This window comes from Pan troglodytes, chromosome 21, assembly GCF_028858775.2.
Source record: "Pan troglodytes isolate AG18354 chromosome 21, NHGRI_mPanTro3-v2.0_pri, whole genome shotgun sequence".
NCBI classification, from domain to species: Eukaryota; Metazoa; Chordata; class Mammalia; order Primates; family Hominidae; genus Pan; species Pan troglodytes.
Genome location: NC_072419.2, coordinates 53,238,584 through 53,265,342, shown reverse-complemented (window position 1 = coordinate 53,265,342; position 26,759 = coordinate 53,238,584). Strand labels below are relative to the sequence as shown.

At 43.8% G+C, this 26,759-nt stretch overlaps 1 protein-coding gene across 2 annotated transcripts in view; it reads right to left on the bottom strand.

Moving 5' to 3' along the window:
• EYA2 (EYA transcriptional coactivator and phosphatase 2) overlaps window positions 1–26,759 on the bottom strand; it is a 294,449-nt gene that overhangs the window by 185,126 nt on the left and 82,564 nt on the right. For both annotated transcript variants that reach the window (XM_003316981.5, XM_063802586.1), the window contains exons 2-3: window positions 13,897–14,015; window positions 2,504–2,549 (exon numbers count right to left, since the gene is read on the bottom strand). In XM_003316981.5, coding sequence (XP_003317029.2) covers window positions 2,504–2,549; window positions 13,897–14,005 — 155 coding nt within the window. In that variant the 5' untranslated portion in view covers window positions 14,006–14,015. The remainder of the gene's footprint in view (window positions 1–2,503; window positions 2,550–13,896; window positions 14,016–26,759) is intronic.

The window sequence follows — 26,759 nt, the reverse complement described above, 5'->3', positions numbered from 1 at the left end:
GCCTACAAGGGCCACTTCCCTTAGTGGTAAAGGTAGTCAATTCTCATGCCTATGTGCCAGGCACTGTCCTATTTACTTCATGTGAATTGGCTCATTTAAACTCCACCACAACTGTGACAAGCCTTGGAGGTAATTTTTGTTTCTATCCCCATTTTACAGGTAAGAAAACAGAGGCAGAGAGAGACTTAATAACACGCCACAAGCATACGGCAGATAGAGAATTTGAACCCTGGCTCCAGAGGCCACACCTCAACCCCTCCACTATGCCACCCTCCCCCAGACACCACAACTATCATGTTTCTAACTGTCACAACTGGGTTAAGCGTACAGGTAAATGTTGATGAGACTCCCCAATCTGTATCTGATTCCATTTTGGTTACATCACTTTTGCTAAAGCCTGTTTGCTTCCAGAGTTCCTCTTCCACCTGAGGCCTCATAGCAGGTGAATGCAAAAGTTTATGGAATTATAAACAGATGTCCCTATGCCCTTCTTTCTTTTAGACTACTGCCACGATAAAGGGTTATTTGGGGGAACCTGTTGCAAAATGCATAAGAAACTCATTTGAGCTGGAGATGTCAGCCCCAGTCCTGGAAGGTGTCTCATCCATCAATATTTCACCTCTGTGGAGCACCTGAGAAGCATGCAACCTGTGGAGCAGAGAGCCTGATTTGAAAATGTTCCCAATTCACGCCCTTCCTTAGAAGAGAAATAGAAGCTGGAGACCCAAGATGATCAACTCCTGCTTGCCATCAAAACCCATCCAAGTGGCTCAGATTAAACAGGGGCTAAAGTTAAAACCCAGAGGAAGGATGGTGGAGCTTTCTAACTCTGAGGCCTTAAAAAAGTTAGGTAGATTTAACAGTCCTCGGTTGCTACTAACACTCCCCAGAACATCTTCTGGTGGGAATGGAAGGCAAAGAAAATGTCTTCCTTATCAAGAGCTGCTCCAATGTTGGAGAGGAAGGAAGATTTCCAGATGCTGAGGAGCTCACCACCTAGCCTGAGGGGCACCCAGGGCATGGCATGCAGCAGCGGGCTCAGGATGGCTTCTCCCAAGGGCAGCACCCTGAGTGCTCTGGGCAAGGCTATCCCAGCACTGAGCTCCCACTCCCCCGGCATGTGCCTGTGGTGGAGCATTTATGGCGCCAGGTTGAGATCTCTGATTTACTGGTTTATCTCCCCCACTGGACTAGCTCTCCGGGGGCAGAGATTCCATCTCATCCATCTCTGAGTTTCTAGGGCTCAGTGTGGGGTTAGGTACCGAGGAGTGATGTGTGAATGGTAGAGGAGGAAGAAAGGATGCATGCACGCGTATGTTCATTGCAGCACTATTTACAATAGCTAAGACATGGAATCATCCCAAATGCCCATCAATGATAGACTGGGTAAAGAAAATGTGTACAGATACACCATAGAATACTATGCAGCCATAGAAAGGAACAAGATCATGTCCTTTGCAGGGATACAGATGAAGCTGGAAACCCTTATCCTCAGCAAACTAATGCAGGAACAGAAAACCAAACACAGCATGTTCTCACTTACAAGTGAGAGCTGAACAATGAGAACACATGGACACAGGGAGGGGTACAACACACACTGTGGCCTGTTAGGGAAGGGTAGGGGAGAGGGAGAGCATCAGGAAGAATAGCTAATGCATGTCGAATTTAATACCTAGGTGATGGGTTGACAGGTGCAGCAAACCACCATGGCACATGTTTACCTATGTAACAAACCTGCATGTTCTGCATGCGTATACTGGAACTTAAAATAAAGAAATGATGAAAGGAGCGAGGGGAAAAGGGAGAGAGAGGTGGAGAGAAAAGGATGGGGGACGAAAGGGGAGGGAAGAGAGGAAGGGAAAGAGAAAAAGGGAGAGAAAAATAAGGATAGAAAGAAGGGAGCCTGTAATCCCAGCTACTTGGGAGGCTGAGGCAGAATTACTTGAACCTGGGAGGCAGAGGTTGCAGTGAGCTGAGATCGCGCCACTGCACTCCAGCCTGGGTGACAGGGCAAGACTCTGTCTCGGAGAAAAAAGAAATAGAAGGGAGATTGAAAAGAAGGGAAAGGAAAGGAATGAGGAAAGGAGAGAGAAAGACAGTGGCGAAAAGGGAGGGAAAAATTAAGAAATTCCCTATGCATGGGAAAGCAGAGGAAGGGGAGAAAGAAAATAATAATAATAAAAAAAAAAGAATGAAGAGAAGAAAGAAGAAAATAATAGCTAAGACTCAGAGGACACTCTGCTCCAGGCCCCATTCTAAGTGTGTTTTACCTGCTTTTGCTGGTTTCGTGGGGGCAGGCAGCATGACTGTCCCCCGCTCCCAGATGGGAGGGCTCAGGCCCAGGGAAGTGGAGTGACTTGCTCAAGCTCACTCAGCTAGGAAGTGCTACGGCTGGGATTCCTGTCCAGGGAATCTGGCTCCAGGGCCCTCTCTCTTAACCTCTACCTTCCAAGACAGAAGAAAAAGTGGGCATGTGAGCAGGAGACAAGTGAATGGCACTCACCTGGAGAAGAGCTGGGACACTCTCAGGGGGGCCGATTTGGTGATGCCTGCAAGAGAAAAAGAAAAATTGGAAGAGTTTTAGCGATTAGGGTGATGTTCTGCAGAGGTGGTGACTTCAGACACCACTTAAGCAGGAGCAGACTTGGAGGGATGCTGCCTGCGGCTTTCTCCACCACAGATGCTTATCTGAGGTGTCACATCTCAGCACTCTTCTTCTTGAGGGGTTCAGAGCCCTTTCTGGGTGCACTTCGTCTCTGTGCAGTTAAGGAAAAATGACATCCAAAGAATCCATAGCACCTTGAAACATCAGAGTAGAGTCCATTTCTCCATCCATTGTACAGATGGAGAAACTGAGGCCAAAGAGACAGAAAGAATGTGCTTGAGCCAGGTCACATGACCAGGCAGCAGCACAACTAGGAAGTGAATCAAGCTGGTGCCATTTCCACTCCTGGATGGAAAACCGCTCCCTTCCCTGCCTCAAAAGCAATCCCCAAGAACCCCAGAATGGCAGACACAGGTTGGCTTTGCTCATCCAACCTCCATTTCCCTTCTTCTAATGACATGGCTTTGATGTTCCTCCCCTGCCTCCTCACTTCCAGTCCATGGGGTGCAGGTGCAGCTGGCCCCAACACTTTAGGGGAAGGAACCACTTCGATCATCTCCTAAGCTCCATCTAGGGTGGTGGAGCAGAGAGATGGATGAAACCTGGGCTCCTGATGCAAGTACCTAACACCCAATCACTCAGCACACAATGTCCAATCATCAATGGGAGGCGATATGCAGGGGGTGACGAAAAGGTGACAGAGTTAAGCTAGGAGAGACGTTTGCCCGGGGATAATTTTACATAGGGACAGTTCACTGGGAAGTACTTTTGTGCTCCGTCATCTTGAACAATGCAACTCAATGTCCTCACTGCAGAGTCCTGGACAAATTCTAGATAATGTGTCTACTGATGGGAACGGCGTCAACCTGCCAATGCCCACTCCCTGTTCTGTAGGGCAGTGGCTGCGTCATCATCACACCCTAAGGCTGTGGAGCTCTGAGCCTGCCTCAGCCTCTGCGCTGGAGGCTCAGGAGACCAACGTGCACTTGCAACTCTGCCACTTCCTAGTTATGAGACTTCAGGCAAGTTCCTAGATCTCTGGGCCTCAGGGCTCCCCCCTGTGCAATGAGGATGAAAATACTTATCTTGCAAGGACAGGAAAGGATTAAATGAGATGATGCTGATAGCCATCATTTACCCAGTGCTTATTACGTGCCAAGCTCTCTTCTAAATTCTTTACCTGGATTAATTATTTTAATCCTCATAAGCACCCTGTGAGAAAGGTTCTATTCTCATCCTCAGATGAACAGCTGTAGGCACAGAGAGCTTAAGTAACTCACCCAGGGCCACACAGGAAGTACGGTGTGGATCTGTGATCTGAACCCAAGTGGTCTGGCTCCAGAGTCTGTCTTCTCAACCATGACACTACAGCTGACGATGACAGTCATTGTCATAAGAGCAACTGGCATTCACTTAGAGGTTGACTATGTGCCAGGCCCTTGTTAACTGCTTATAGACAGGCTCTCATTGAGTCCTCACAACAGCGCTCTGAGCACACAATGCCATTAACCCCGTTGTACAGATGAAGAAACCGGGGCTCCGAAGGTCAAGTGCCTTGTTCAAGTCACACAGCCGTGGGCAAGGGAACTGGGACTTGAACCCAAAAGCTGTGTGAGTCCAAGGTCAACACTCTTAATCCCCTCCCCCTGGCTGAGCCAAATTCTGTTCAAGTCCCAAACCACTGGGGTCGGGGCGGGGGTGGTGGTCTTGAAGTTCACTTAGAGAGTCATAACTGGAATTAAGAAAAGGAGAATTGCCTATTTTATGATATACGATGGCAGCATGTATTGCTCATAGTAAGAAGGAATTGTGTAACCCTTTAGTTGCAGGTCCAGGTGTGAGAATGTGTTGTGTGTGCATGCACGTGCATTCAACAATGCAGAAATATATTTCGCATCATGTATCACATTCAAAGAAAAGGTTGGAACAACAGTAGCCGAATGTCAAGGAAAGCCCCTGGCACACAGTAGGTGCTCACTCAATGCTGATTTCCCTATCCTGGGTTTGCTCCTAGGCGGGGTGTCCTGTACCCCAACACTCCTCCTTCAACCTCCCACAGGGCTCAAGAATGAACTGTCTCATTCTGAAGCAGCCACAGTCTCATTCCTTGTAAAAGCCCATGACTTGAGTGCATTTAGTACTGCATAAGTTACTGAATTAAACATTTTAAATGTTTTCTTTCATAAGTATGTATATATTCATAAAAATCTAAATCTATGGGAACAACATTCCTATGGGCTCGAATTAACTTGGCATTCCATAAATTGGAGGCAAGCGTCTTTTCTGCCAATCTCCATGGCATGATTTGCATGTTTGCCTCACCCAGCTCCTTTTCAAGCTTCCACCCAGTTCCTCTGAATTGAGCAACCTGCCTTCCCCAGCAGACAGGTTCCCCTCCCCCACTACGCAGACCTGTAAATACTCTCCCTTTCCCACCCCAGCAACCTCAGGAAGACTGTGCAAGCGAGAAACAGGCATTTGTAAGTGCAAAGAGATTTTCCTTTGGCAATTGTGTGATTTTTGAAAAAACACAGGCTTTTTTCTGTTTTCTGCTGGTATCAATCGCATTTAACCTTTTCATCCCAGGACACCTGGAGGAATTGAGAAACTAGAGAGTGAGTGTATTAAACTCTATGTAGAGTGATCTTCTGCCTCCCTTTCTGCTTCCTTTCTCCATGGTTAGGGTGGTGTGGACTTCATTGATAATCCTTATCATAAACACACATGATAAGACAGGGCTCTCTAAGCTCCTTCCCTCCTCTGGGAGCCTTGGATGGGACAGTGTCAAGGGTGGAGATTCTCTGCTTTGGCACAGAGGTGGGCAGGGACTGCCCAGGAGCAGAGAATGCCTTTCTTCTTCTTATGCACTTGCTGGTGGTCCAGAGCCCTTAGTCCTCAGAGGTCACGTGGACCAGGAAGTCCACCCTGCAGTTGTTGTAGCCAAACATCATCACAGTACCAGGAAGTAGGCCTGACCAACTGGTGGTTGTGGGCAATGCCAGCCCCAGTGTGACAGGTGGAGAAGTGGGCATCACTGTTACAGTTGCAAGCGACAACGTGGTCTTCAGTGTAGCCCGGAATTTCTTTCAATGACCCCCCAGGTGCCTGCATCACCATTTTCTTGATGTCACTGTGCTCAACAGCTTTTTCTAGATGGCAGGTCAGATCCTGGACAGACACACTGAGGGTGGGGACACAGGAGGCTGTGTCAGCAAGCTTCCTATTCAGCTCAGGAATGACCTTGCCACAGCCTTGGCAGTGCCACTGAATACACTCTGAACAGTGCCATGGCCATCGCACCACAGCTTGCCAGACGGGCAGAGAGGGCACAGGCAGTGGTCATGAGTACTTTTATGATGCCATGGTTGTCATAGACCCTTCTGGGGGAACAAGCAGATGGCATGCTGGAAATCTAAAGGGAGTAGGTCACCCCCATCTCAAACACAGACCATCAGCACAAGGGACAGAGATGATGCCCCTTTGATGCCACTCTTCAGATGAGCCCCAAGCATCTCTAGGGTGATGAAGGCAGCAATGCCCTCTTTGGGATCTGGTGTCTGGCAGATGGAGGTGGACTTCCCACTGATCATAGCTTCCTGTTCTCAACCTTGTTGCTGCCATTGAACTTGCCGTGATGGATTCATATTGGACCACATAGACTATGAGGTCAAGGTCAATGGAGGAGTCATTGATGGCAACTTAGGTCCACTTTGCTGGTAGTGAAAGCAGCTCTAACGACCTGGCGCCCAACAGAACCAAATCTGTTTACTCTGAGCTTTGCCCCTTCTTCATCCTCCCCCAGGGCTTGAGAATGAACCCACAGGATGAAGGGGCTGTGGCTGATGCATAACGGGCCAGCTGGCTGCCAAGTAGGGAGGGCAGAGTGCCTCCTCTATTTCCTTCTGAATTGTAAACTCTGAGCCTCCTCTACTTCCCAAGCTTCCTATGGGTGAGGAGAGAGGGATCAGCTGAGCTCATTCATTCATTGCCAGGTATGAGTTCAGAACTGGGTTACAACAGTGAGTGTAATCCCCAGTGTTGGAGGAGGGGCCTGGTGGGAGGTGACTGAAGCATGGGGGTATATTTTCCTCTGGCTTCATGTTCTTATGATAGTAAGTTCTGTCCTTTTCTCATGATAGTGAGTAAGTTTTATCATGTTCTCACGTTAGTGAGTTCTCTGGGCTGAGCTGCCCAGACCTTTGCCCAGGTGCTGGCCTGGGGAACCACATGTCAGCTTCATCCTTCTCACCTTTAAGGCTTTTGTAGCTGTTCACACCCAGAACAACCTCTACCTGTGTGGAACAGAAATCCTGCTTTGTGGGGGGAAAGGGTGCTATTAATCCCATTGTGGCCTCCACAGGTAAAGAGCTTCCACTGATGGCAGTAGCTCACAAATGTCATAGTCTCGAGCCACTTTCTGTCATATATTCAGACCACCTCTACTGCCACTTGGTACTAATTTGTTCTTTTTTTTTTTTTGAGACCGAGTTTTGCACTTGCCACCCCCCTCTCTTCCTCCTGCTCCAGCCATGGAAAATGTGCCTGCTTCCCCTTCGCCTTGCACCATGATTGTGAGTTTCCTGAGGCCTCCTGAGCCAGGCTTCCTGTACAGCCTGCAGAACTGTAAGCCAATTAAATCTCTTTTCTTTATAAATTACCCAGTTTCAGGTATTTTTTTATGGCAGTGCGAGAACGGACTAATACAGTGAGCCAAGGCAGTCAGGGTCCCTGTCTTTATGGACCCGAAGCCTCCTGTCTAGTGAGTGAGATGGATGACAAACAATCACACAAATGAGTACTTAACTGCAATTACAACGAAGTGCAAAGGAAGCAATGGACATTTGAGACCAGTGCACCTGGAACCAGGATTCACCTGGGGATCTTGTTAAAACACAGGTTCTGATTGTTGGTCAAGGAAGCCTCCAGGTGATGCTGACGCTGCAGGTTCACAAACCACACTTTGAGGAGTAAGAGTTTAGACCACTGGCTAATACAAAACTACACATCACTAAGCATTATCACAATTTGGGGTTCATAAAAAGAAATCTCCATTCCAGAAGGCACAAACTCAAGTGCATATTGGGGCCACAAAGACAATATAAACGTGCAAAGCAAAAGATCCAGTTTTAAGAGAGGAAATTAAAGCTTCAGTCTGTGCGTACTGAGTGCACACTTATGTGCAATTGTGTATGTGAGTGACTGTGTGAAGCAACTTACCCGAGGACACACACCATGTTTCATTCATTCACGCAGTCAACAAGTGTTTATCATGCACCTACCGTAGGCCAAATCTACAACCCATTCTCATAATTTGTTGATGTTCTTTCCAAAGAAAACAGATAGGCTTAAGGGGTCAGATCCATATTTAAATCTTGGCTGTGCTGCAATACAGCCATGAGACCTTGTGCCCTTCACCTCTTCCCTCTGAGTCTCAGTTTTCTCATCTGCAAATTGGGGCAATATCTTGCACATATGCAGATGGGGCAGGTACCTGGCAAATGGTTAAGTGCTCAGCACAGAGGAGCTATTATTAGCTTCCACTCTCCTGGGGGCCCTTGGTTAAGCCACTTAAATCCATGAGCACAATTTGAATGTTCACACTTTTTTCACCTCTCACTGGGAGGATTAAGAAGCTAATGATTCTGAAAGCAGCAACGGCTGTTATGTTGCCTAATTGGACCCCAGGGGCCGGCTTCTAAGGGATCCCCCAGTGAGATGAGACAATTGGTAGTGCCAACGAGATGTCTCGAGGCGGGTCTCTGCTATAAAGGTAAATGTCTGTAAACTGTATCAGTTCATCTTCCTTGTGTGGGTGATTTAAATCACTCCCATACTAGGGACAGGGACAGCTGGAAAGACACCACACTAGGCATCCAGAAGTGTGTGCCCCAATTCTGACTGTCACTGAGAGGCTCTGTGACCATGAGCAAGCCCTTTGTCTCTTGCGGGAGGTGCCGCTGAGGACAGAAAGGAATGAGGCTGCAAGTCCCAGACTGCAATGATTTTAGAGAGTCTATAAATACTCCCTCTTTGATTGAAATCATTGCAAATTAATTTTATGTACATTAGAATCACAACAAGACCATCAAAGTCATAACGTTTCATTTCTGGAACTGGCTTAAGTCATCCTTTTAAAATGAATTTATTTCAAAGGAGTTGTTTTAAAGAAACAACAGGCCAGGCACGGTGGCTCATGCCTCTAATCCCAGCACTTTGGGAGGCTGAGGCGAGTGCATCACCTGAGGTCAGGAGTTCAAGACCAGCCTGGCCAACATGGTGAAACCCTGCCTCTACTAAAAATACAAAAATTAGCTGGGTGTGGTGGTGGGCACTTGTAATCCCAGCTACTCCGGAGGCTGAGGCAGGAGAATTGCTTGAACCTGGGAGGCAGAGGTTGCGGTGAGCCAAGATCGTGCCACTGCGCTCCAGCCTGGGTCGCAAGAGGGAAACTCGGTCTCAAAAAAAAAAAAAAAAAAAGAACAAATTAGTACCAAGTGGCAGTAGAGGTGGTCTGAATATATGACAGAAAGTGGCTCGAGACTATGACATTTGTGAGCTACTGCCATCAGTGGAAGCTCTTTACCTGTGGAGGCCACGATGGGATTAATAGCACCGTTTCCTCCCACAAAGCGGGATTTCTGTTCTGCACAGGTAGAGGTTGTTCTGGGTGTGAACAGCTACAAAAGCCTTAAAGGTGAGAAGGATGAAGCTGACATGTGGTTCCCCAGGCCAGCACCTGGGCAAAGCTCTGGGCAGCTCAGCCTGGCTTGGATGAAATGAATCAAAACCCGTCAGCCCCGGGTTGGAACCGGTGAGACTGAAACTGAAAATGAGGTCTTGTCATGCCCAGGGCAGAGGAGGTGCAGGAAGTGAGAGCAGCTGACAGCCCAGCCTGTAGCGTAGGGTGGTGGTTTCACCTCTCCTTGGAAACAATGAGATTAGAGCATCAGTTTCTGAAAAATGAATGTGCATTTTAAAAGAAAAATTTTCCTCTATTCAGGGGAACTCCCCACCACCCCTTCCCAGAGACAGGATACAATCAATTCAAATCCATTTTTCCCTTGAATCATAAGGAATAATAGGTAATATTTCTCAAGTGGTTCCTACAAACAAACCAGGGTTACTGTGGCAAGGACTGCATGAGCATGATCTCTTTATTCTCCACAACAATGCAGTAAGGAAATTATTGTCATCAGTATGATGCAAATGTAGAAAATGAGGCAGGGGAAAGTGAAGGAAACTTTACTAAGGATTCAGAACCAATATCTCCCTAAAGTTATCTGGCTTCCTCAGCACCATTCTGTCTTCATCCACCTACCCCTTCACTCACCCAGAAATAATTTTTAAGGATCTACCATGAGCCAGGCACTAAGTTGCATGCTAAACAGGAACAGAAATTTAAATATGTATACGTACATATGTTTGTATTAATATATGTAAAGTTTTTTGAGCACACTGCTGCCTCAGGGCCTTTGCACTTGCTGTCTTCTCTGTGCATACGGCTCTTGTTCTGTGTAGCCATGTGGCACCCTCCCTTACCTCCTACAGGTCTTAAGTGTTATCTTCTCAGGGACCTCTTTTCTAGCCACCCTAACAAAAACTGCAACCCTCCACTCTTGCATTCCTCATGCTCCTCCCCTGCCTTTTTCCTTCACAGCAAGCATCACTATGCAACGTGCTAAATACTCTGCTTCTTTATCGTCATTGTCAGCTTTTTGGTTTGTCAGCACCCTAGCGTGGGCTCCATGAGGATAGGCTTTTCCATGCTGTCTCCCTAGTACTTAAAACCATGCCAAGCACATGGCTGATTAAACATTTGTTCAATAAATGAATGAACAAATGAATGAAGGAAGGGGCAGTTCCTTTCATTAGGAAAGCCCTCTCTGATGAGAACTGAGGGAGGGCTGGTCCTGCAGAGCCTGGGTGAAGACTGGTCCAGACAGAGGAAACAGCAGATGCAAAGGCTCGGAGGGCAGAATCATGCTTCTCAGTTAAAGTAAAGGAAAAGGGGCCAGGGGCTGGGCCCAAGGAGCAAAGGCAATAGGGACGGAGATGAGTTTGGGAGGCTTCCAGGGATAGACAAGTGGGGCCTGGTGGCCAAGGATAAGGAATTCAGATCTTGTTCTATACTTTCTAAGCACACTAAGTCCACTCCCTGTTTCAACTCATTTCATCCTCACATTGAGTCTGTGAGGTCGGTGGAATAATTACTCCCATTAAACAGATGGGGCAAATGGGTCTCAAGGAGGTTAGGCCACTAGCCAGGGTCCCACAGCTGGTAAGAAGCAGAGGTGGGAATGCAATGGAAGCCACTGGGGGGCTTCTTGGCTCCATGCTCCCTCCAGAATCCCCCTGAGTGCAGGTCCTGTGACTCATGACTCTTGGGGGTCCTCCTTTGAGCAGGACCTTTGAAGCCACCTAGTAAAGACTCTGTAATAGAAGGAATGGCCCAGGAGGAGGGAGAACAGTAGGCCAGGCAGGGGGAGAGGCATAATCTGGCACTTGGGGGTCATGCTCCAGGGTGGAATGTCCCCTGCAGAGTCTCTGGAGCTCACCACCTGCCCCATGAGAAAGAAAGTGTGTGTAACCTGACCTCACTGGCGCTACCTGCTCTGAATTTGGGAGCAACCTCTCTCTGCCTCATCACTTCCACCCTCAAAGCCTTCACCATGGCAGCCAGATTGTTCCAGGGCAGTAGAAAGGGCACTGACAGCTCCAAGTCACAAAAAGGAGTGTGTCTGTGGATTTCACCACTGTGGGAGAATTGAAGATCCAGGGTCTGGAGACTCTTACAGCTTGGCAGAAAGTGAGTTAGAAGTGGTTTACAAGTGGGAACTCTGGAACCAGAGTGCCTGGGTTTGATTCTGGTGTGACTTTAACCTGGTTACGTAACTCCTCCATGCCCCAACTTCCATGTCTGTAAAATGGGCTCATAGCCTACCAGTTGTATAATAATTAAATGAGAAACAGTACAGAGTACTGATCAGGAGAATAAACTCTGAAGTCAGACTATCTAGGTTCAAATCTGGGCTATCACCTGTGCCATCTCAATCAAGCTGCTTAACCTCTCTGCATTTTGGTTTCCTCGTCTGTAAAATGGGGATAATAACAGTACCCACTTTTTAGAGTTGTGAAGATTAAATGAGTTAATAGAGCAATGCTGGGACATGACAAGTGCCGAGTGTTTGTTCTGATGGTGATAGGGAGGGAGGAGGAGAATGAATCTAGATTTATGTTGCTTTGAACAGTGCCTGGCAGAAAGTATGTGCTCATAAAAATTAAGGACAAAAGGGAGAGGCGGGGATTCATCTACAGGACAGCAGCCTCTCAGCTCCTACCGGTGGCAGCCAGCAGGGAATGTGGGGGCCCAGGGTTGCTAAAGCTTTCAGCGTTTTTTTTTTTTTTTTTTTTTTTTTTTTTTTTTTTTTTTTTTTTTTTGAGATGGAGTCTCACGTCTGTCGCCCAGGCTGGAGTGCAATGGTACGATCTCGGCTCACTGCAAACTCCACCTCTCGGGTTCAAACAATTCTCCTGCCTCAGCTTCCCAAGTAGCTGGGATTACAGGCGTGTGCCACCACGCCTGTCTAATTTTTGCACTTTTAATAGAGACGAGGTTTCACCATGTCAGTCAGGCTGGTCTTGAACTCCTGACCTTGTGATCCGCCTGCCTTGGCCTCCCAAAGTGCTGGGATTACAGGTGTGAGCCACCGTTCCCAGCCAGCCTTCAGTCTTTTAAGATAAACCAGAACTCCAGATTTTTATGTGAATGCTCCCAATTTTTATAAATTCACTTTTACTTAAAACATAGTGTAAACCAAACAAAGACAAACTTCAGGGCCAGATGTGGCTATGGGCTGCCCTGTGTGCAACCATGGTTTTGAATTTACTGTGGTTATTTGGTTCAGAGGAGAGTGACAATGGAATGGTGCATTTAACCATGCACCATGCCCCCAAGGTGTGCCAGACACTTTACATCCCATCACCTCACTTCCTTCTTGCAATCAGCACCCTATGAAGTACGCCATTATGCCCCCATTTGACAGGTGAGAAAACTGAGGCTCAGAAAAGTTAAACAGTTTGCCTGAGATCATTTGGCTGAGAAGCAGTGGGCTGGGATTCCCCCCTGAGCAGCCTCTATGCCCTTTCCTGTTACTACGGGCTCTCAAATGAAGACAGTTGACTTGCGTCTCTACTTAAGTTGACTTGTGTCTCTATTTGGAAAGAAAATGATGAATGTCTCTGAACGGGGCTCAGTAAATTTTCTCAAACTCTCAAAGGCCCCTGGGCAGTTTACACGAATGGTCCAAAGTGCCAGGAAGAATGAGGGTATGTTCTTCACCATCCAGTTTTGGCATGAGAGCCCAAGCCACTGGTGGTACTTTCATCAGCGCAGTTCCAGCTCTGTAACCAGCATGCAAGGAGAAATGTCATTGTCTTGCTGACAGCAATAATTACTCATGGAAGCCTGGATTGGCTTCAAAGCCAATTCCTTGTGATGTTATATTCCACTAGATACATGTCACTTTGGTTTTCCGTGACAGTTACATAGCATTTGTGTCCCATGAGCTGGTGTCAAACAGATAATGAAGGAAAAACAACGAGGGGGTCTCAGGACAACAGCAGCAAATCCCAAAGCTGGCCAAAGAAAGGGTTAAGCCCAATGGTTAAACATAATAGCTTAATGCCTTTTGCTAACTCCAAGCTCTACCAGGAAGGCTGACAGATCTGAAACAGAACAAACAATAGCTGGAATTGTTCTAGTGAAAACTAGTTCGACTGCATCATTTGCCAATAGTTTTTTAAACAACTTTAATTCTTCTCTGCTTCCTTGACTCCAACCCGACCTGAAAGCAAGAGGCAGACGAGTTCTTGTCCTAATGTCAAACCCCTGTAAGCAAGACGCCTGCTTGGACAAGGGGATGGCAGAGCAGAGTAGAGAGGACAGAGAGCTCAGAGCCGGAAACAGACACTGCAAAACACATCCAAGGGCTGGGCCTGGGACACGCCCCAAAGTGACTATCATCCGTGGTGGTGTCAGCATTTCTTGGAATTGGAGAACAAGAAAGGAAGTTCAAGACACGAACGAGCACATTTTTACCTCTAACGATGAGACAGAGTTGTTAGAGATGTATGCCAAAGTTTTGGTTCAGAGGCAAGCATTTAAATGGCAGGCGGAGAAATTGTCCTAAGGACAGTACTTTGGAAAGGATGCGTGTCTGTTGCTTACGATATTCTCAGGGTGACCTAGGACCACCATACCTGTTGACCCAAACTCACAGCAGGAAGCCTACCTTGTCTGTCACTCAGAGTCCACACAGCAGCGTCAGCACGGTTAAACTTCAGTTTATCCAGACAATCGCTGTTTACAGTGAGGCTGGGTGAGATCACTAGTTCTAGCATTTCCTTGTACCTGAAAGAAAACAAAGGGAAATATAATTTATTCATTAATTATGCATGCTTACTAATGATTCCTATTTCTTTCCCTAAGAGTATAAATATTAAAACTGATTACCTAAACCCAGCCTTCTTATAAATTCTACATGATAAAAATTCACTCAACTTTTCATCAAAGGGAAATGAGAAATTAAAATGAAGTTCTTGCTCCCCGCTGGAGAATACACCCAGTTGATTAAAACATTCCCCTCCTTCTTGCTGTATTTTGCCATTAGAAAAATTATATTTTGGTCTCTTTTCAATGTCATATAAATGAGCCAGAGCAAACTAGGGCAACTTCCCAGCTGAGGAAGAGACAGATAGGCAGAGAGGGAGCGTTTGGATTTAGATTTCCAAAAGCCAGAGGCTTGGGGAGAACGTGGAGTTGACTGTGGTTAAGAGAGAAAACCAGGCCGGGCGTGGTGGCACATGCCTGTAATCCCAGCACTTTGGGACGCTGAGGCGGGTGGATCACGAAGTCAAGAGATCGAGACCATCCTGGCCAACATGGTGAAATGCCGTCTCTACTAACAAAAATATAAAAATTAGCTGGGCGTGGTGGCGTATGCCTGTAGTCCCAGCTAGTCGGGAGGCTGAGGCAGGAGAATCGCTTGAACCCGGGAGGCAGAGGTTGCAGTGAGTCGAGACTGCGCCACTGCACTCCAGCCTCGCGACAGAATGAGACTCCATCTCCAAACAAACAAACACGGTACTACTTGCAGGGATGGAGAAAAGCTCAAAAGGCATAAGTGTCATTAACAACTCTTTAGGTGACAACACTCTACAGCTCATCACTGTGGACCTGACCAAGAGAGAACATACCGGCTCCTGAATCACCCATGATTTTTATAATATGTTATGGGGGGCGGGCAGGGGAGAGTAGGGATGAGGTCTCCTTTGGTCTTTCTCATTTTTTAATTGAAAACATTTCCAATTCTTGCACCATGTTGGTAGTCACTCCTTCTAAATTCTGGCCAGGCATGGTGGCTCACACCTTCAATTCCAGCACTTTGGGAGGCTGAGGCAGGCAGATCACTTGAGCCCAGGAGTTCAAGACCAGCCTAGGCAACATGGCAAAACCCCATCTCTACAAAAAAATACAACAAAGTTAGCTGGGCATGGTGGCACATGCCTGTAGTCCCAGCTACTCAAGAGGCTGAGGTGGGAGGATCACCTGAGCCAGGGTAGATGGAAGGTGCAGTGAGCTGTAATCGTGCCACTGCCTTCCAGCCTCTGTGACAGAGTGAGACCCTGTCTCAAAATAAATATTAATAAATTCCCACTCACTGGGTTTAGAAAATGAGGTTTCTGGTTAACGCACACACCACTGTACATGGCGTAGCAATTTTCCAAGGTCTGAACTACAACCAGTAACATTTAACCTGCAGTTGTCTTCAGAGAAAGGCTAAATTTATTGTGAGCACGTCGTTATCATAAGGTCATCCTTGGCAAGATCAGTTATTATTTGGTTAATGAAACACAAGGTAGCGATCGCTGGTGTGGTGCTTATAAACTCAGATCCCATTGTAAAAGGGTTGCAAATTCACATCCCAGTGTGCTACCCACTACTTTGAGCAAGTTACCAGACTGCTCTAAGTCAAAAGTTTTCTCATCTGGAAAATGGTCACGGTGAGGATTTAAAAAGATGATTCATGTAAAAAAAAGCACTATTTTAATAGCAACTTAAATGCTTATTCAACATAAAGTTCAAAAATACGGCTGCCCCTCAGTATCCCAGGAGGGCTGTTTCCAGGACCCAACCCCGCCCCCCACCATGGACACCAAAATTGGCAAGTGCTCAAGTACCTTATAAAAAATGGTAGAGTATTTGCATATAACCCACATACATCCTCCCATATACTTTAAATCATCTCTAGATTACTTATAATGTCCAACGCAATGTAAACACTATGTAAACAGTTGTTATATGCATTGTTTTAAAACATATATTATTTTTATTCTGTATTTTTTGTTTTTTGCCCCATATATATATATATATATAGAGAGAGAGAGAGAGAGAGAGAGAGAGAGAGAGAGAGTCTTACTCTGTCTTCCAGGCTGGAGTACAGTGGTGCAATCTTGGCTCACTGCAACCTCTGCCTCCCAGGTTCAAGTGATTCTCCTACCTCAGCCTTCCGAGTAGCTGGGATTACAGGTACACACCACCACACCCAGCTAATTTTTATATTTTTAGTAGAGACGGGGTTTTGCCATGTTGGCCAGGCTGGCCTTGAACTCCTGGCCTCAGGTGATCTGCCTGCCTCAGCCTCCCAAAGTGTTGGGATTACGGGCGTGAGCCACCGTGCTTGCCCCACTCCCCGAATATTTCTGATCTGTAGTTAACTGAATCCTTGAATTGGAACCAACTGTACTGTTAATGGACACAGATGCATTCCACAAAAACAAAATTACACTCAGGAATGATCAACACTGTTTTCAAGAGAATGGCTAACTCTGGGGGTAGGAGGGGATGTAATTTTGGAAGTGGCACCTGGGGGGCTCAGACTATGTAGTGCTTTAATTCAGGGGCTGACACTACCTATGGCCCGTAAGCCAAATCCAGCCCACAGCTGTTTTTGTGTGACCCGAGTCTGGAACGGCTTTCACATTTTTAAATGGTTGCAAAATAATCAAAAGAAGGATACTATTTCATAATATGTGAAAATGACACGAAATTCATATTTCAGTGTCCATAGGTAAAGTTTTATTGGAACACTGCCCTGCTCACTGGTTTACTATCCTGTCTGTGGTTACTTTCACACCACAGTGTTAAGCGGAGTAGTTTCAACAGAGACCGTGTGCGGCCTGCAGAGCCGAAGGTATTTAGTATCTGGCAGCAAAACTTTGCCAACCCCTGTATCAGTTAAGCAGGATGCTGGGTACCCTACTTTCGTATGTTTTACCCATCTTTGTATGCCTGAAACACTTAATAATTTTTAAATAAGAAAGCCCTTATCTCAGGCTTGCACATAGGAAGTACTTTCCGTACATGGACTTTTTGATCTGATGACAGAATCCCACCCTGATATGGTTTGGACTTTGTCCCCTTCAACTCTCATGTTAAAATGTGACGTGATCCCCAGTGTTGTGGGGCTAGTGGGAGAGGTTTGGGTCATAGGGATGGATCCCTCATGAATGGCTTGGTGTCCTCTCCATGGTATGAGCGAGTTCTTGTTCTATCAGTTCACAGAAGAACTAGTTGTTTAAAAGAGTCGGGCATCTCTCTTGCGCCTTCTGTTACCGTGGGATGTGCCTGCTGGCCCTCCACCTTCCACTATGAGTAAAAGCTTCCCAAGGCCTCACCAGAAGCGGAGCAGATACTGATGCCATGCTAGTACCACCTGCAGAACCGTGAGCCAAATAAACCTCTTTTTAAAATAAATTACTCAGTATCAGGTATTCGTTTACAGCATGCAAAATGGGCTAATACACAAATCAGCTCTATTGTTTATATCTTTATATTGGAGAGAGATATATATATCTCTATATATCTAATGTATATATACACATTGGATATATTATATATTAATATATATTATATATAATTTATTAATATATATTATTAATATATATAATATATATTATTAATATATAATATATATTAATATATATAATATATATTATTAATATATAATATATATTATTAATATATAATATATATTTTAATATATATAATATATATTAATATAATAATATTAATATAATAATATTAATAATTAATATAATAATTAATATATATTAATTAATAAATATTAATTAATATATATTAATTAATAATTAATATATATATTATTAATATAATAATTAATATAATAATATTAATATAATAATATATATTATTTATATATAATATATATTATATATTAATATATATTAATAATATATTAATATACATTATATATTAATATATTATACATTATATATTAATATATTATACATTATATATTAATATATTATACATTATATATTAATATATTATACATTATATATTAATATATTATATAATATATATTAATATATTATATAATATATAATATATTAATATATATTAATATATAATATATCTAATGCATATATATACATTAGATATATAGAGATATATTATATATATAATCTCCAATGTTTATATAAATGTTGAGTCCTAAAATGTCCCCACGTATACATGCATCCTGGGTGCCTGTTTTCTTGTTTCTCAAATGCCACAGGCACTCCAGGATAGAGGCCTAGGTGTCTTGCTCCCTCTAATACATCAAAGCATATTGTATGGTGCTTAGCAAATGGTAGACATTGTATCTTTTATCTGGCTACAGGTGCCAGAAATTTGCATCTTATCTAAACTCATTCCCTTCATTCTTTTCGGTATGTGCAAATAATTAAAGGTTAAAAAAATAAACAATGAGGTTAAAAAATATCACTAGTTTCCAGATATCCAGATGCTATGAGAGTATTAGAAGCAGCAAATTGTTAGCCAACTGACCAAATGTGGTTAAAAACAAAATGAATTGTTTTCCCCAGTCCCTAGGGTTTAAAAATATTTGAGGTAGTTGCCAATATTTAAAAATGAGACAATTTCACATAAAAATCTAGATTGTCGGCTTTTCTTGAAAACACAAGAGTATTGCCTTATTCTTGCATGGCAGCAACCAGCTGGCACTGAACAGTGGCGGCCCAATTAAGTCAAGGCATATGGGCTCCATTTTGTCACAGTCCCCACCACTCCCTACTCTCTTAAATTTGACCCTCTTTTTCCATTGGTATTTCCTCCTGGTCCCTATAGGCATTTGCATTTGAGAGCTATGTCATATGTATTATCAGAAAAGCCTGCTAAGGAAAGAGACGGCAGTGTGACACTTCTGGCCTCAGTCTCGTAGCTTATTTACTTTACTGAGTGTTGCTGTCATCCTTAAGAGCTCTTACACATCCAAAACAGCATTTGTTGATTTTAAGCAGAGCAGGAATGTGTTTATGAGTTTGAACTCTGGGACAGAGTATTGCTACTAAGGCTTCTGGTGTATTCACCTTAGGCCCTTGCCTAAGGTTCTTGAAGGCCAAGCCAATGGGGAAATCACCTTTATTTCCTCCACAGCACTTAACACAGAATCTTGTTCATTCCATCATCCAGTTAGCATCTGTTGGAGGAAGGGAGGAAAGAAGGGGCAGAGGGAGAGAGGGACAGGGAGGAAGGAAATCTTATTTGAGCCATCACCTTCTTCCAACAAGATTTTTAAAAGTTCCCATTTATCCTTATTTTCCACCACACCCTAGACAATGACTCTGACATATTAAATATGTAAATGTTTCCTTATAAATGATGCCATGTTGTTTTATGTGTGGCATGTGTTTTAATTTAATGAATAATGTGCACAATATCTCACTCTGTTTAGAAGGCTGTTTATTTTCAGTCTGCACTGATTTAAACATGTGTATGTTACTGGATGCATATCTAGCTTGTAGCTATAATTCTATACTGCACACCCACTCTATTGAATTTATGCATTGCCCTGGTGGTGAACAGCTAGGTAGCCTTTATCTCTCAGCCACCTTATAAACAATGCTGCAATGAACATCTCCATTCATCTTCATTTTTTAAAATGCAGTATCTCTCCCTATATATATGTATACACACACATTCCTAAAATGTATTTATAGCCAAGGTGGAGGATTTCTGTGTTATGGAGTATATGTGAACTGAACTTGAACAAGTACTAGCAGACTGTTCTTCATAACTCCTGTGCCATTCTAGATTCCACCAGAAGTACATAAGGGTTCCAGTTTCACAATTTCCTGCTAACACTTGGCACGGCCCCACTTTCTACTTTTTGCCAAACTGATGCATGGAAAGCAATAACTCATAGTTATTTTGATTTTCATTTCTAGGATTACTAGTGAGTTTGAGCATATATTCACATAATTGTGGGCCATTATGAATGTTTGGAAATTGTCTGTTCAGATCTTTTATGCTTGCCCATTTTTCTACTGGGTTTTCTATTTTTTTTTTTTCTTACTGATTTGCTGGAGTGCATTACGGAGTCTAGGTATTCAATGTGTTTTTCGAATGCTGTAAATTTCTTCTCTTAGTCTTTCATTTGTCTGTTTTCTTTATTTCTATTATCTTTTGTAGAACAAAAAATCCTTACATATTTACCTAATAATTTCTTTTTGTAGGTGTAAAAATCCTTTCTCTATTCTTGGGATTTTAAAATTTGTCTACATGTTCAACTATTCACTTAGAATTTTACCTTTCATATTTAAGTCTTCAATTCATTTACAGTCTGCCTTTTTATGTGGTTTAAAGTTTAATTTTTCTCCATATTGAAGAAAACAAAAATAAGCCATTTTTCCTAATATGTATTAAACTGTCCAACTGAGTGCACCTCCCAGCTATGACGGGATAGCTTGTATTTTTAGTCAACCTCACTATCATGATCAAAAATAAAAGCTATAAAATACTGTCTTAAGGGATTGGAAGTCAACCAAGGCAGGTCCTGAGGGAACAAGATCCCAGAGAGATGAAAAACAGACCAAGTTTGACCTCTATCAATTTTCCCCTCAAGACATTTGCCAGTTTATAAGCAAAGAAGAAAAAAAGCAACAGCTTAGAGTTTTCCAGTCTTATAGGGCTGGGGAGAAAAAAACTGGAGTTCAGGATTACTAAAGTAGTTAGGACACAGGAGCAAAGATTGTAGAAATATGAGAACCACAGAGGTATGAGTCTCATATTGTTGAAAGTTATTAGCCTTGAGGCATTTGCTGATATCCAAGCTGGGTGCGGTGAGAGGCAGAGAAACCAAGCAAAAAGGGGGTAGCTATAAAGGCAAGAAATTAAGCAGAGCTTTTTTGCAGTTGCCTAATTACAGGAAGGCAAAAATTGGAATTCATGGCCAATAAGGATGAGGAGCCTTGAGAAACACTCAAGGCTTTTAACTGGGACCCTAAAGGATTACTTCCTTGGAGTAACAGCAAACAAAATAGATCCTGCCTTGAGTCATCTCAATCCCATATTTGACCAAAGTGATTTGTCTCTACTATCATCAATAGCCAGCAGAAAAACTTTTCTTTTGGAGGAGATGTCATCTTCCAGAGTCTCCACAATGTTTTATACACAATAAAAAAATTACCAGGCATGCAAAAAGACAAAACCAAATGATCAAAAACCAAGACAAAAACAAAAACAAAAACCAAAACCTCACATGAGATTCAGCTATTGAAGTTGTCAAACATGGAGTCCCTAGCAACTGTGATAATATAATAAAAAATTTGATTTAAGATGAGAATGCTGCTAAAGAAACTAGGCTCTTTAAAAATGGAAATTACTGGTCAGGCGTGGTGGCTCACATCTGTAATCCCAGCACTTTGGGAGGCCAAGGCAGGTGGATCACCTGAAGCAGGAGTTTGAGACCAGCCTGGCCAACATGGTGAAACCCCATCTCTACTAAAAATACAAAAATTAGCCAGGTGTGGTGGCAGGTGCCTGTAATCTCAGCTACTTGGGAGGCTGAGGCAGGAGAATTGCTTGAACCCAGGAGGCGGAGGTTGCAGTGAGCCGAGATTGCACCATTGCACTCCAGCCTGGGTGACACAAGCAAAACTCTATCTCAAAAAAAAAAAAAAAAAAAAAAGGAAATTACAGAACTGAGAAATGAAATAATTAAAATTAAGAACTCAATAGATCAGTTGAACTACAGACTGGATGTAGCAGATGAAAGAATTAGCAAACTGGAAGGTAAGTCAGTAAACAGATCTCAGGAATAAGGTTGAAAACAGGTTTAAAAGAGCATAAAAGAAACATGGTACGTGGTAAAAGATCTAGCACACATGTAATAGGAGCCACAGAAGGAGAGGAGAGAGAGAGCAAGTCAGAAACAATATTTAAAGAGAAACTAACAGAAGACCTTGCCAGATGGATGACAGACATCAAGTCATGGAATCAAGAAGTTCTGTGAATCCCAAAGATAAATACAGAGAAAAGCATTCCTGGGTATGTGATGGTTAAACTGCACATGTGCACAAATTAATCTTAAAAGCAGTCAGAGGAGGAATAAAAGACAATCTTTAAAGAAGGTATAATAAGACTGAGAAGCAGCTTCTCAGCAGAATTGATGGAAACCAGAAAACAATGGAATTTCATCTGCCACTGTGGAATTCTATGCCAGCAAAAAAATACTTCAAAATGAAGACAAAATCAAAATGAAACAAACCAAAATTAAGATTGTTTCCCATCAGTAAACCTGCACTAAAAAAGAATATTCTGGAAACATGAAAATTCAGCAAAGATAAAGAACAACATAAAAGGGTAAATATGTGAGCAGGAGGATAGATAAATACAATTAACATGTTTTAAGGACCTTGCATTTTCTTGGAAATGGTAAAAGTACTAATTTATAGTAAACTTTTAGATATATCAAGAATGTATCCTATAATATTTAGGATAACCACTTAAAGAATAATAATAAATGTAAACATTTCATGTATGTTTATATTATATTACATTAGTTACAGTAAATGCAAACAGAATAAATACAACACTTGAAAGACAAAGATCACCAGACTGACTTTAAAAACCTAACTACATGCTTATTACAAGAGACCCCTTTTAAATATAAAGACATACCAAGATTCAAAGCAAGGATTCAATAATATGAATACAACACAATACCCCAAGTAGATTTTAAAATAAAAACCATTATTAGAGATTTACAGGGACATACAATAATGATAAAATAATCCACCAATATATGATAATTTAAAAGTTTATTTTTTCCAAAATTAATGTGCATGAAGAAAGGGACTTGACTGATTCTAGGGCTCTGTTAGACCTAGAATTAGATCTGCAAAATCTAAAATACCTATAGCAATTAAAATACCTATAGCAATCAAAACACACCATCCTTTGGAGGCAAATAAATGAACAGCACTAATAAAGCCAAAGCTACAGAAATATTAATCTTCACAAAGTAAACACGACCCTGACTTGAGAACCTGACAATTGTTCTTTCCTGCTGTCAGCTACAGCTACAGGCACTGGTGACTTGCAGAAGCAAACTATTAGCCACAGAGTATAGGAATGTGAACAAGCAACTCAAGGCAACTCAGTTTCCAGAGTTAGTAAAACCCTTCCAAAAATTCTAGTCATGGTTCTCATTTCCCAAGCACCTATTATACACCAGGCAATTTTCCTGATCACATTTACATTATCTCTTTCAATTCTCTCAACCACGCTGGGAGACAGAAGGATCTGTCCTGTATTTCCTCAAAGGCCGACTAAACACAGATTTAAGTCTGAGCAAAGTCTAGACACCAAGAAAACGTGAAATCATTCCTGTTTGGTGAACTTATCCTGTTCTGCCATGAGGATCTAAAAAGAAGCTTTTCAAATGTCAGCGCGCTCCACCAATTGATGGATGAAGAAAATGTGGTATGCATATACAGTAGAATATTATTCAGCCATAAAAAACAATGAAATCCTGTCATTTGCAGCAACATGGATGGAACTGGAGGTCATTATGTTAAGTGAAATAAGCCAAGGACAGAAAGACAAATATGGCATGTTCTCAATCACATGTGGGAGCTAAAAAAGTAGATCTCATGAAGATAGAGAGTAGACTGTGATTACTGAAGGCCAGGAAGGGTGGTGGGGAGGATGAAGAGAGGTTGATTAGTGGGTACAAATATACAGTTAGAAGGAATAAGAGCTAGTGTTCAATAGAACAGTACGGTGACTATAATTAACAATAGTTTATCACACATTCAAAATAGCCAGAATATAGAGTAATTTGAATGATGCTAACATAAAGAAAAGATACATATTTCAGGGGATGAAATCCCAATTATGCTGATTTGATCTGTATACATTATATGAACGTATCAAACAGTCACATGCACCCTGAAAATATGTCCATCTATTATGTATCAATAAAAAATAAAACTAAACAAAATTGTAAAAAAAATTTCAGCACAGTGAGTTTTTTGTCTTACGAACCACAGTTTTATTATTGTATTGGAGGAGACAATGGAGGAGAGAGGCCAGTCTCTGGTGTTTGAGGCTGCTAAAGGTCTTAACCTGGCCCTAATTGTATTGCTTAGTTTACAGATACTAGAAATAAAAACAGCTCACAGTTACAGAGCATTTACGCTGAGGCTTAAATCTCTCTGCATGCACTGGCTCGTTTCATCCTATGAAGTAGGTAGAGATAAGGAGACAGGTTCAGAGACTGACCTGGCTAGTTAGTGGTAGAGTCAGGATTCTCAACCAGGTGATGTGGCTCCAGATCTGTGCTCTTAACCACAGCTTGCAAATAGCTCTGGATCACAATTTCAACTCAGGGCCCATTCAGCTCTAAAGTCTACTAAGCTACCCAGTCAGAGCACCAGACGTGTTATCTGCTCCAGGGGTTCAAATCCCAGCTATGTCGTTATCAGCGGTGTAACCTTGGGCAAGTTATTTCACTTATCTGAGCCTCAGTTCTATAAGATGGAGAAAATAATACCCTCCCCGCCAGGTTATTCTGAGAAAAATGAGTCAGAGAAGGCACGAGTGAGTGGGTATTCAACAAAGGGCAGCTGAGATTATTTGCATGCACACAGACAAAGGCTTGAAACACACCATTCGTTTCATTCCAGGTAGACACTGGAAACTGTCATCAGGATCACCCGGAAACCACTGGTTCCTATTGTGGTTTGAGGGGCAGAGTTGAGCTCTGCTGCACTTTGGTGGGGAAGGCTTCCTTCACATTCTCCCCACTCTTCCCCACCTCACAATTACCTGAAATTGGAGACCAGCTTATTCTCTATGCAGGGGAAGGAAGAGAGAACTCAGACAGCCTTCAAGGAATCTGGGGTAGGAGAAAGACTTAGCTTCCCTTTCACGAAGGCAGGGAAGGGAAAGGAAGGAAAAGCATGGAATTCATTTACAAAAAAAAAAAAATTCTTTCTTTGTTGCATTGTTGCAAAACCCTGATAGCCTGGCTACTTCAGAAGACAGCCTGAAGGAGCGGGAAGAAAGAGGCATTCAGGAACACCCTCCCTCTGGCCCCCTTGGCCTGCTGCTGCCTGCGGCTTGTGCCATTTGTTACCCTTGTCACCACCCCTGTCCCTGGGGACTGGGAAGAAGTGGGGGAGCCCGAGAGATGACAGCTGGAGGGTGGGGGCAGGGGCAGCTTCAAAGGCTGGGAGGGATCAAAAGCAGATGGAGGGTCCCAGGCGGGTGGGCCGCTCACCTTTCCACACCCCCGTGAGTACACCAGCTACCTTGGCTGAGGATGGTGGCCCTGTCTGTTAGATGCAGAGGACAGATGGCCAGTCGGCTAAGGGGACTTTGGAGAGGGCCACTCCCAGCATCCTTCACGGGCTGAGAAATCAAAGCCTGCTGACTTCAATCACAGGCTTCTGGACAGACAGCAGCTGTGGCCCAAACCTGGACGTCTCTGACAGCCTCCACCAGCCTCATTCAATTTCCATTCAAAATACATCTGTGAATCACAAACCATCTCGGCTTCCCCCATTTCGGGGGCAGTTGCTCAAACCAAAAGCTCAGGATTGCTCTTACTTCTCCCTCTCCTTCAATGCTCACGTCCAATCCATCTCCAGGCCTTATAAAGTTCACCTCCACGGCCATCGCCCAGGTCCAAGCCACCATCCTCTCTGCCCAGGAAGACCACGGCAGCCCCCCTGCCCACCTCCCTGGGGCCACCGGGGCCTCCCTCCAGTTTGTTCTCTGTGCAGCAAATGACAGCATAAATCTGAACCTGCCCGCCTCACCTCATCCTTGCTTATAACCTCTGATGGCTTTCCATTGCTCTTAAGATAAAGCAAAGAGTTCCGAACACAGCCTTGATCTGGCTTCTCCTTGTCCAATATCTGATTCCAGCACGCTGGCCTTTCTCTCGCTCCACACTCCCTCTTGCCACAGGGCCTTTGTACATGCTGTTCCCTCTGCCTGGAACTCCAGTCCCTCCTGCTCACCCTGCAGAGGCCTCAGTTCCGGCAGGATTTCCCCAGGCTCTCCCTGAGTAAGCGATTTCCCTCCTGCAGCTTTCACAGGCCCGTGGCCCTCTATCACACACACCAGTCACTATAACAGTTTTTACAGGTGTTTGTGAGTTATTTAATTTCCCTAGGTCTCCCCATGACTCTCAGTCCATGTGGCTTGGCTGGGACTGACCCTACTAACAAGCTCTGAGCCTGGCAATTAGCATCTCCCATTCCTCGGTCTACAGTGATTGGCTCCAGGGTGGTGGTCACGTGAGCCACCTGGGGCCAACGGGAGGCCCAAGATGAACTGCTGGAGAAGAGACGTTCTCTCCTGCTGCACACAAGCCCTGGAAGATGTCTACCTGGAGCCGTGGGCAGACCCTTGCCTGCGGGACTGCAGACTGCCTTTTGTTTTGATACAGGTATATCACGCCCCAGGTGTTCAGTGTGAAAAATTAGAGTAGGAATCAGCTGTGGGTCCAGCCAGTGACATTCAGGTGCTGTTGTCACTTCAACAACTTTGGGGAAGAACTCCACAAGCCACAAGGAAGTGATCACAAATCCCTCCTCCTGTCCACACCTCCATCCTCCCCTACCCTGTCTCCCTTAACATGGGGAAGTGTCATTGAATAGAAGTTGTGGGGCAGGGCTGCAATGCGTTGGGAATCATCTCCCCAGATAAATAAGGCAAATTCAGTTTCCTTTGCAAAGGCTAGAAGGCAGATAAATGGATCAGGAACACAGCTGACAC